Source organism: Eptesicus fuscus, chromosome 9 (assembly GCF_027574615.1).
Source record: "Eptesicus fuscus isolate TK198812 chromosome 9, DD_ASM_mEF_20220401, whole genome shotgun sequence".
NCBI lineage: Eukaryota > Metazoa > Chordata > Mammalia > Chiroptera > Vespertilionidae > Eptesicus > Eptesicus fuscus.
The window spans coordinates 71,951,627-71,963,633 of record NC_072481.1 but is presented as its reverse complement, the minus strand read 5'-3'; the positions used below and the strand labels follow the sequence as shown (position 1 = coordinate 71,963,633).

At 37.7% G+C, this 12,007-nt stretch overlaps 1 protein-coding gene across 3 annotated transcripts in view; it reads right to left on the bottom strand.

The window, feature by feature from the left end:
• Positions 1-12,007, bottom strand: part of ABCD3 (ATP binding cassette subfamily D member 3) — an 88,499-nt gene that overhangs the window by 45,994 nt on the left and 30,498 nt on the right. For all 3 annotated transcript variants that reach the window (XM_054721404.1, XM_054721405.1, XM_028152327.2), the window contains 2 exons: positions 11,422-11,520; positions 6,521-6,609 (listed from right to left, as the gene is read on the bottom strand). In XM_054721404.1, coding sequence (XP_054577379.1) covers positions 6,521-6,609; positions 11,422-11,520 — 188 coding nt within the window. The remainder of the gene's footprint in view (positions 1-6,520; positions 6,610-11,421; positions 11,521-12,007) is intronic.

Here is a 12,007-nt window from a genome sequence, read left to right as displayed (position 1 = left end):
GCAAAAAATAATAATAATAATAATGAACAATAATTTTATAGTAGCCCCAGTCATTATTACTTTCCATACATATAAGAATCTTATAAATAAAAAGATAAAGATGCTATTTGTAGCCAAATGGGTGAAAGTAAAATATATTATGTCGATGATTACGTATAACAGCAACAAGATAAAAGGATTCACCTCCATATCATGTAATTACCAGTTTCTTAAAGAAAACGTGTGTCCTATTTAAAATGTGCCCACACTCCAAAGTAATTAGCCACTGCTAAGAAGCCTAAAAGGTATAAAGGATATTAAAATGAAGTACACTAAGGACCAAAACAGAAACAGATGAATCTAAACCTAATTTGGAAGACAAAGGGAAACAATAGATAAATCCATTTACAATGCAGCTTTAGTAGAAAGTTAGAGAAACGCGTAAATTTCTCAAATAATGTTCCATAGTATGAACTCACAACATTTTAAAACTTGTAATTTAACCAAATATAAAATAGTTCATATATTCTGCTATAGCAGAAGCTCAAAAATATTTATTAAGGAGAAAATTAACTTTAAAATGATCATTTCACAATTGGTAAATTTGGATTAAAAGTATTATATAAGGAAGTTCCTTATACTATTCTTGCAACATTTTTGTAAGTTTAAATTGTATCAAAATAAGTTTTTTAGAAACTCCTAAATTTTTTTTTTTAATTTTTTTACATCTCATAACTAAAATTGCAACAAGATGATTACTCTACAATGAAAGGCTGGCTCATGCTACATAATAACTTTCCTCTATCCACAATCACCAATTAATTTAATGCATCACATATTCTTAGTAAGGCATTTTCTACAGGACAGTAAGTCTTTGAGAAAATATGCATTAGCATCTATTCAATTAAAGTTGGAAATCTCTAGTTTAGAAGAGTAAATATTATACTTTTGGATTACAAAAACCTGAAATCAAAATCTGAATAAAAGGGAAAAACTTTTAAAAATAAACTAATCTCCTATATTATACCATGATTCTGCAGGGTTTTAATATGTAACATATGACGAATTCTACACAGATATTTAATACTAGAGGCCCGGTGCATGAAATTCGTGCACGGCGGGGGGGGGGGGGGGGGGTGTGAGTGCCGAGGGGTGTCCCTCAGCCCAGCCTGCACCCTCTTGCAATCTGGGACCCCTCAAGTAAGGTCCCTAGGTCTGGCCGGTGATCAGGGCCATCAGGGTTTTCCTTTCCCTGGCTGTGTGGGATGCAATTGCTTGGCTGGCCAGGGCTTCCCTCTGCAGGACAATCACTAGCCGGCCCCAAACACCCGCCACAGCATCGCTGGCTGGTGGCCTGGGCCTCCCTCTGTGGGGCAATCGATCACGGGGCTCCACGATCGATCACAGGGCTCCATGATCGATCACTAGGCAGAGGAAGGCCCCACCTGCCCGGCCAGGTAGCCTGGGCCTCCCACTTTGGGGCGATCGATCACCCAGCAAAGGGAGACCCTGCCCACCTGGCCAGGGCTCTGCAATCAATCATCGCACAGAGGGTGGCCTGAGCCTCCCTCTTTGGGATAATCACAGAGGGCCCTCCCATCGATCACCCTGCCAGCCAGTGGCCTAGGCCTCCCTCTTTGGGGCAATCGATTGTCCTGCAGAGGGTGGCCTAGGCCTCCCCTCTGCAGGGTGATCTTGGGCCAATGACAGGGCCCCACAACCAATCGCATCACACTCGCCTTGGCTGGCCTGGCACCAGTGTGTGTCATAGCGTGGTTGTCCAGAAGGTCGTTCTGCTGTTTGGTCGTTTGGTTGATTTGCATATTACGCTTTTATAATGTTACTCAGAGTGGATGTAAGCTATATATTTTTGCCACAGGTAATAGTTGGGAAGTCTATTTTAGTTAACAGATATGGCATCTAAATAATACAGCCATCAAAGAAAAAGCATAAAATTATATAATAATGTAAAAGAACATCAGTTTTCTCTACATTAAATATATAAAGAATTCCAATAAAACTGATCCTCCTAAAGCTAATATGTTAGCAACAATGAACATCTGAACTATATTTAGGTTGAAATTCTTAGATTTGTTAGAGGCACACAGACACAAAACTGACCAGACTCTGACCACAGACACCTACAAACCTTGGAGACCAGACACTCAACAAGCCCTCATATTGGCTTCTAACAAGATTTTTAGGCCTTCACTTTTAAATATGAATACACAGCCAAGAGTAGCAAACTGCTTGAGGAAAGCCTCTAAAAAGATCAGAACAACAATCAAAGGATCATGAAGGAAAAAACAAAAAACAATGCTATAAAAATGAACATCCAAACAAAAAGATAACTCTTAGAAATAAAAATATAATGAAAATGCTCTGGATGATAAAGTTAAAAGAAATTTCCTAGAATATAGAATAAATATCCTAATATATAAAAATCCAGGGTCCATAATGTACAAAACGACCGAAGACAACCAAACGCCAGGCTGCGCGTGCAGCAGGCTCCAGTGGGCGGGGACTGGTGAGTGGGCTGAACTGCTGATCTCTCAGGGAGAGAGAGAGGTGGGGTTGATCAGCGGCTACCTCGGCTGCTGGTAAGGCCCGCACCTCGAGGATGCGGATCAGACCTGCTTCTGTCTCTGGGCCTCGAGAGCAGCCACGCCTCTCTCTCTCTGACAGATCAGCAGTTCAGCCCGCTCACCAGCAGCCTGGGGTGGCTGTTGATCAGCCCCACCTCTCTGATCAGGCCCGGAGACGCTGACTGGCATAGAAAAACACCAATCAGAACCAAATCTGGGTGAAGTGTGAGGAGCCAATGGCTGCCTAGGAGGCAGAGCTTTTGACTCTGACTGGCATAGAAACCAACCAATCAGAACCAAATCTGGGTGAATTGCAAAGGCAGAACCTAAGGTGGGGGCTGAGGAGGGGTTTTAAGGGCAACAGCTATTTGGTGTTAGGTGTAAGAAAGCAGTTCAATTTTTTAATGACCGGTTTGGCAGTATAGTGCATATGGCTGGCTATCAGTCCAGATATAGGGATTATGTATTTCTGTCTGCCAAGAGCATCTCCTCCTGCTGAAAAAGGCTCCCCCCGTTTTTAAGCAATCCTATCCAATATAATCTATCTATACTAATAAAAGGGTAATAAGATAATTAGACCGGGTCGACCGGCCATCTTATGGACGTCTGACTTCCTTCCGGACAAAGCCATGGTGGTAGGGGCCAGGCAGAGGCAGTTAGGGGTGCTCAGGCCGGCAGGGAAGGGCAGTTGGGGACAACCAGGCCAGAAGGGTAGGGCAGTTGGGGGCGAGATCAGGCCTGCAGGCGAGGGCAGTTGGGAGGGAGATCAAGCCGGCTGGGGAGGGCAGTTAGGGGCAATAAGGCAGGCAGAGGCAGTTAGGGGCAAACAGCCAGGCAGAGGGGTTAGGGGCAATCAGGCAGGCAGGCAGAAGTAGTTAGGGATGATCAGGCAGGCAGGCAGGTGAGCAGTTAGGAGCCAGTGGTCTCAGATTGCGAGAGGGATGTCTGATTGGAGAGGGTGCAGGGTGGGCACAAATTTCGTGCACCAGGTCACTTGTCTGTAATAAAAACAGTATAGAGCCCAACCGGTGTGGCTCAGTGGGTGAGTGTCAACCCATGAACCAGGAGGTCACAGTTCGATTCCCTGGTCAAGGCACATGCCTGGGTTGCAGGCTCGATCCCTAGTAGGGGTCGTACAGGAGGCAGCCAATCAATGGTTCTCTTATCATTGATGTTTCTCTCTCTCTCTCTCTCTCTCTCTCTCTCTCTCTCTCTCTACCTTTCCTTCCTCTCTCTGAAATCAATAAAAACATTTTAACAAAACAAACAGTATAGAAATTATAACAAAATCAGATGATCAATCCAGGATGCCCAACACTCAACTAATAAGTATTCCAGAAAAGGTATAGATAAAAATGGAGAGGATGAATGATGAAAAAGAGCCCACCTCATGCCCAGCGCAATGAGGTAAAAAACAAAAACAAAACAAACAAATCATATCAATATTCAGTAAAATTCCCAAACACCAGCAGTACATCAGTAACAAATAATCATAAAAACTTCCAAAAGTTAAGAACCAGTGAGTACTATAGAAGATAACAGGGGATACTTTCCAAATTCTGACAAAAAGTAATTTCCAACTGGAAATTATAAATACAGCTATATTACCAATCAAGTGTTAGAGAAGATTTTATCAGATCTAAAAGGTCTCAAAAAATTTATTTCCCTTGTACCTTTTCTCAGAAAAAGACTGAATTTGACAAAATGAGAACATAAACTGAGGAAGAAGAAAGCAAAAGATACAGAAAACAGGTTACTTAATGCAGCAGAGAAATATGAAAGAAACTCCCAAGATCATGATAAAAACAAATTCAAACAAGACTGCTATTTAGTGGGTCTAAAATGCAATCCATCCTGGTTAGAGCAGAAGGCAGGAAACTAACAAGAAGCATAGGGTGGGCATTAATAGAGATAAAATCAATAGATTATGTGGTATATCTGACCATATTACAATACTGAGACGATTTTACAGTGTTGTCAATAAGCTTAAGTTGAATTAGTAAGAAATAGGCAAAAACCTAAAGCATACAAAACCTTGCAATTTCTAAATGCCAGGAAAAACAAAAAATTGTATATAAAAAAAAACTACTAAAATATATACTATGTGGCTCGGCTATAAACAATAGTCAAAATCAGGTAAACAATGAATTCTAATTTAATAAAATGTTGTAACATAACAACATTGAGAGGGAAAGGATGAGCATGGGCATGGGTAACAGTGTAAAAAGCTAATTCTCATCTTCTAAAGTAGGAAATAAACACATACTTTAAAACTAAAAAATCTAAAACAGTAACACACAAAAAAGAGATGAAACAGTAAAAAGAACAGAAAATGACTGGCTCCAGGAATGACAGTTATGACTGGGAGAAATGGTGCACAGGATTGATACATTTGTGACTAATTCCTGCAAGGCTATCTGAGACATTACTACGTTCACATATCATTTTTAAGTTGTTCATATATTACTTTGATTAAAACCTTTTAAAAGGCCTGGGACTGACCACAGGTTTCATAGAAACTTGTGTTGAATATAGGAGCCTACACAATTTACACATATTTAGAGGCATGTGATTAGGGCTTTAAGCTTATGCAGAAAACCTTTATTCTCTGAGACAGCTGAGTCATAAAACATGTAAATAAAGAAAGCATTCTTCCTCTTCCAACAAATCCTCAAAGTAGCAAATCAAGGATATGAGGGGGAAAATCTTTATTTCAAACTTTGGGAACATTTAAAAAGTCTAAGTACTATCATTCCAAAAGTTATCTTAGATTAAGTATTTAAGACATCTAATCTAATAATAGACAAATAAGCAAATTGACCGCACCTTAGCTACACCTAAGACACGCCCACCAACCAAGCCACGCCCACCAACCAATCAGGATGAGTATGCAAATTACCCCAACAAAGATGATGGCTAATTTGCATATCAAGACAGCGTCCAAAGAAGCCAAGAGCTGCAGAGGGAGTAAAGCTTCAAAGAAGCAAGCAAGCTGGGGGGGGGGGGGGGGGGGGGGGGGGAGAAGGGAGGAGCGAAGTCAGGGCTGGGGGCGAAGGGAAAAGCAGGCGGGCTGGTGGAGAAGGCGGGGCGGGTGACAAGGGCGGAGCGGAAGCGGGGCCGGGGGAGAAGGGAAAAGCAGGCGGGCTGGCAGAGAAGGCGGGGCGGGCGACAAGGGAGGAGCGGAGGCGGGGCCGGGGGTGAAGGGAAAAGCAGGTGGGCTGGAGGAGAAGGCGGGGCGGGCGACAAGGGAGGAACGGAGGCGGGGTAGAGTGCAGCAGGAAATCCTATTGCAGGATTTTTCCTGCAACGGGAACTCGTTTCCTAATAAAATATTACATACCAGTAAACAAAATTACAAGAAAAATTTTACTCTGACATTCAAATTGGTATTATGAGGAATAAATTCTTTATCAACATATGTTATTTTTGTTTTTAGATCCAAAATTATCAATTGCAGTAATTAATAATTAATATGTAAAAGACTATAGTAATAAAAATGTATAAAAACTAACTTCAAAAACTGAAAGAAATGTCTAAGAATTGTTTTTCCTTTTAATCAACATTTTCAATGTGATTCCCTAAAATGCTTTGATATTTTCCTCCAAATTATCTCATTAATTTTAGTAATCCAACATGATGACTTTTTAAAATCCCCAATAAAGCATTTATTATACTGAATTTTAGTTTTCCTCTTATTTGTCTCTAACCCTCTACAAATTGACAGCTCTGCAGGCCCGGATGCAGGGAGGGTCTCTCCCGTTCATCAGTATATCCCTCTCATAGAGTTCCTGGCACATGGGAGACAATCAATAAATATCGAAGTAAATGAACAGAGACATAATTTGACTTAAGTATTTACCTAATGTAGAATATATTGCTTGCTCATTAAGATATTATTTAAATATAACACAGATTAGTATTTCATACATATGGGAGGAAGGTGAATAGAAAAGTACCTTTCAATGAGTGTCCCATTTTGAATCATCCAAACATCACAATATGTTCGAGACACCAGCATAACAGCAATAAGTATCAAGTAACCTGTCTAAAATAAATCAGGTACAGTAAATTAAATAAATGCATTTTAGAAAGTTTAAAAAAACAAATAAATATTACCTTGGTAAAGATTTTTTATTTCTAAATTCAAGGCTTTATTTTAGCTTTAATACAACTGGTGAAATTTTACCTATAGGGAATTTTTAAATTTTTTAAAAATATAAATGGAAAAGGCCTTATAGATCATTTAATCTAAATTTCTTATTCAGAATTCAAAAGTGAGTCCCAGGCAGGTTAAATGACTTGCCTTCATACAACTGGTCAGTGTCAGAAATTAGCAGTATTTCTTAAATTACCTGAACCACATGTATTATGATTATCTTGTATTTTTAATATATTACTAATAAAGAAAAATGACAATAACTGTCAATATACAATTAACAAATATGGAAGACTATAATTTTACTTAAGTAGAATAAGTTTGGTTCCGTTTTTTAGGAAAATCTCTAAGAGTGCCTCTGCCCTCATAGGACTTTCAATTTAGTTATTAAGGCAAAATTTACACTAAAAAAAAAAGGAAGAAAACAGACCAATGTAGGTATATTTGCATCACTTCATGTGCTAAGTAACAGGATGGGAAGGCCTGGGGTAGCAAAAGAGGGTAATGGCATTAGAAATACATTAACCATACCAAGTAAACAAAGGAAAGAATGAGGATTATGAGTAAAAATAGATGAATAACTTAATGGAAAATAAATGGATTAAAACCATATGAATTACAGTATAGCGTATCAAGCAAAGTTTAGACAATATAAAACTAATGAAAGCTTGTAGGTAGAACAAAATGTTAAAGGTACTGTTTAGAAAACATTACTGAAGTAATGCTGTACAAGACAGATTATCAAGGGGGAAGAGATGAGATACCAAGTGGCTGTCTAGTAATCAATTATCTCTGTGTAAGACGAGAATCTACCCTCCAACCTCCAACACACATTCAAAGCTGACCTTAAACCTTCTAAACAGGAAGAATATGACAGTAACATAAAGCTAAAGTCAGGGAAGCTGGTGTGTGGCAGGGGGGGACATTTGTTGAATAATGTGCTTAATTTCAAAGTTGTTAAATTGAGGGGCAACTCCATCTAATACTTATATAATTTTTGCAAAACAAATACTTTTTTAAAAGATGAAGATACTAAAAATATAGCCCTTTAAGTGAAAGACAAGGCAGGGAGTCATACACAGAACTAGTGAATGAAGCCATAAGAAAGAAGATGGTATGAAATAAAGTCTGTGATTGAGCTATGACAAATGCTACCCCAATGTTTGCTAGAAAGAAACATACCATCTTTCTACCCTATCTTACCATCTCAAAGTTAGATATTCAATTGACAGTACAATCTATTGACTTTAATAAATGTTGTCTGTATGCCATTTTAACTGTAATGTTAACATTTAATTCAGACCTTTCATACAGTATCAATCCTAAATTAATCACTTCAGTTATATAAAGGTAACATTAGACAAAGATAGTTTATTTATTCCTTCATTTTATGCTATTGGCTTAATTTATCCTTAAAGTAAGTATCAAGTTTACTTGTATCACTTTAGCAAAATCTGGCTAACTTTAATTATTGACAGTCTTTATATAAAAGACTAGAGGCCCAGTGCACAAAATTCATGCATGGGAGGGGGGGTTGTGTCCCTCAGCCCAGCCTGCACCCTCTTCAATCGGGGACCCTTCGAGGGATGTCTAAACATGTGATTCCGTAAAATGCTTTCAATATGATCCCTCTCACAATCCAGGACTGCTGGCTCCCAACCGCTTGCCTGCCTGACTGCTCCTAACCGATTCTGCCTGCCAGCCTGATCACGCCCTAACCACACCCCTGCCAGCCTTATTGACACCTAACTGCTCCCCTGCTGGCCCGATTGCCCCTAAATGCCCTCCCCTGACAGCCTGGTCACCCCTAATTGCCCTCCCCTACTGGCCTGATCGCCCCCAACTGCCCTCCTCAGCTGGCCATCTTGTGGCAGCCATCATGTGTCCACATGGGGGCGGCCATCTTTGACCACATGGGGGCAGCCATCTTGTGTGTTGGAGAGATGGTCAATTTGCATATTACCTCTTTATTATATAGGATATAGTTAAAATCACCACTATTCCCATTATTAATGGGTTTGCAGACTATAATAGAAATTGAAGATCTGCACTGATGTAGGATTTCTCTCACCTTCTGGTATATATGAATTTCCATATATTCGTATGTAGTATTTTCATTTCTCTTTTCATAAGTCAATTAATCTATCCTTACCTCCAATCTTTTGTGATTTCTATAGGAGTTTATTTCACTTCTTGAACTAGGGTTAAATTTGGATTTTCATATCCTTCAAAAATGGTTCGTAAAATAAGTCTAGACAAAACTGGCAGGTTGGCTCTTCTACCTCCTTACTAACTCCCAGAGATCTAGCCAATGTCTCACAGTCATTTTGTAGTCAACAAACCCCTACTAAATAGTTAAATAAATATATACTGTTAACTGATGAGGGGGAAAATATAAGAATCTTTCCAGAGAAACTTGTATTTTAAATAAGAACTCTCCCAAGTCAGGTAGGTTGTAGAATAAGAAAAAAACTAACTATGCCTGAAAAGTCCTGGGAAACCTTCACAAACAAGATAATGAGCATTAAGCTATTTTTTTTTTTTTAGACATATTCATTACATTTAAAAAATAACTTAATTTTGTTGGGGTGGGGGCCCGGGATGTCACAGAAATGAAGCCATGACAGCACACAGCCTGACTACAACATGGCAAAGAATCTTCTAAGCAGATGATATTGAAAGGAAGGTCAAAGTCAGGTTGTGATTTATCCTATAAGAAAAAATATTATTTTTAATTAGGATTTTAACTAGTTAGGAAAGGAGAAGCAAAAAGACCAATTAAGAGATTATAACAATCCAATAGAAATGGAAAGAGACTAATTTAAGAGAAACTCAAGGATACTTGGAAAAACATTTAAAATACAAGGGAGGAAGCATATTTTAAAAGTTTCAGTGTGATCTCATTTTTACTATATGCTCACACCAAAATAATAATAGAAGTTCTCTCTGAGTGGGAGGCTAACAGGCACCAAGAAGAAAAACAATACCTATCTGCATTTTCCAATTTTTCTTCAAGGAACACATTATCTCTAATCAGAAATAAACAAATGTTTTTATTTTTTAGAGTTTCTTAAGGGTGGAATCACCACAACATGGAAGTGAGGGGGAAGGAGAGCAAGTCCAGTGTGATAGAGGAATGTTTGTTCTCCTTGGGAATCACAGTGTTTTTGGAGCATCTTATTCTTTTCTTGCTATTAATAGATTATAAGGCAAATGCTTTTTAAAATTTGAACAATGGGACACATCATAAGATAAATTTGGCAGAAAAGATTAAAAGGGGAGATTCCCTGAAGTGAAACTAATTAAAGAACACTATGACATCCAGGCAAGAATATTTAGAAGAAAAATTGTCAGATACCAGTGAGAGAAAAGATGAGGTATGAGGAGAAGAAGAGTCAAAGGTGATGGTACTGGTGCAGCCACTGTGGAAAACAGTATGGAGTTTCCTCAAAAAATTAAAAACGGACCTCCCATTTGACCCAGTAATCCCACTTATAGGAACATATCCCAAGGAATCAGAAATACCAATCAGAAAGGATAGATGCACCCGTATGTTCATAGCAGCACAATTTACAACAGCTAAGATTTGGAAACAGCCTAAGTGCCCATCAGCAGATGAGTGGATTAAAAAACTGCGGTACATCTACATAATAGAATACTATGCTGCTGTAAAAAAGAAAGAACTCTTACCATTTGCAACAGCATGGATAGACCTGGAGAGCATTATGCTAAGAGAAATAAGCCAGTCAGAGAAAGACAAATATCACATGATCTCACAAGCATCTAAAGAACTGTCAAATCTCAGAGGAAAGGCAGAGGAGGGTGAGAGGGGGGGATAAGAAAGAGATCAACCAAAGGACTTGCATGCATGCATATAAGCAAAACCAATGGACACAGACAGTAGGGGGATGAGAGCATGAGCTGGGGGTGGAAGTGGCCGGGGAGAGGTCAATGGGGGAAAAATGAAACAGATGTAATACTTCAAACAATAAAGAATTTAAATTATTTTTAAAAGGTGATGGTATTTTTAGTTATATAAAAGGAAAATACTGAAGTGATTAAAGATGGAAAACACAGCAATATTTTATTTTTTAATCATTAAAAACACTTATCTGTAATACTTTAAACAATAAAAAAAATTTCAAGCCAGTAAAAAAAAGGAAAAAAAAAAACACATCAATAAAGATAATATTGATAAAAGGGCAAAGAAAGGGATAATAAAACTTTATTCCTACAACCAGCTCACTGAAAATATTTAAAATTTCAGATATCATTTTGTTATCTTTTTAAAAAACTTGTTTAATAATTTTACTAACCAATGGCACCCCAATAAATTAAATAAATAAGTTTAAAAATATATAAATAAAACATATTTAGTCAAATATGAAGCAGTAACCTTCAAAAATATCCCATATCAATGTGACTTAATACCTTAATGAAATAAAATGATATGTCTTTCTAAATTTAATCTTGTTTTCATTATAATAGAGCAACACAACTTAGGGTAGCTGCACTAATGTACTCTAGAATGTTAGATAAAATATAATAATATTTCATAAACAAGACAACAATTTAGTAGTCATCATAACCCATTTAGAAAACATTTGACCTATAGTATGACAAAACTTTATAATCTTATTGCTCTAATTTCATGTAACCTTTAAAGTTGAACACTTAACATTATAATTTAATAAGACTTACCTCTTTACAAAATGTTCTAGGGACCATGATTTTCAGAATCCGTGAGAGCCTTGAAAAAAACACTTTGTCCACCATAGCTCGCTCTTTTTTTCCTTCTTTCTATATTAAAAGAACAAAACAAAACAAAAACTTTTAATATAGCTATAACAAATCTACAACAAATAAGATTAAAGAACCATGTATCATCTAAGTCAATATAAACAACTATCAAGATGATATTAATTTGAGAGAATACAGAATTGTACTGCTCTTCATATTCAAACATGCTTTCAAGAAAATAAGATGTTACCAAACAAAAGATGTTATCAAAACAACCAGATGTTTTTTTATCTTGAACATGAATTTCCCTGATATCAATTGCAGGAAACTTTTAGATTCCTAAATTTATCATTTAGCATTTCTAATATGCAATTTGCCAATTCATTCTCTCTTCCTCATAAATTCAATGACAAAGTTTCTTCACTCATACAGCTCATAGAGCAAGGGAAACATAAAAATTAATACGTAAATTGTTACAGATAGACTAGGCAGGGTCATGAGAAAATAATGATTCAGACAAGATGATGAGAAAGGTCTCTTTGGGAAG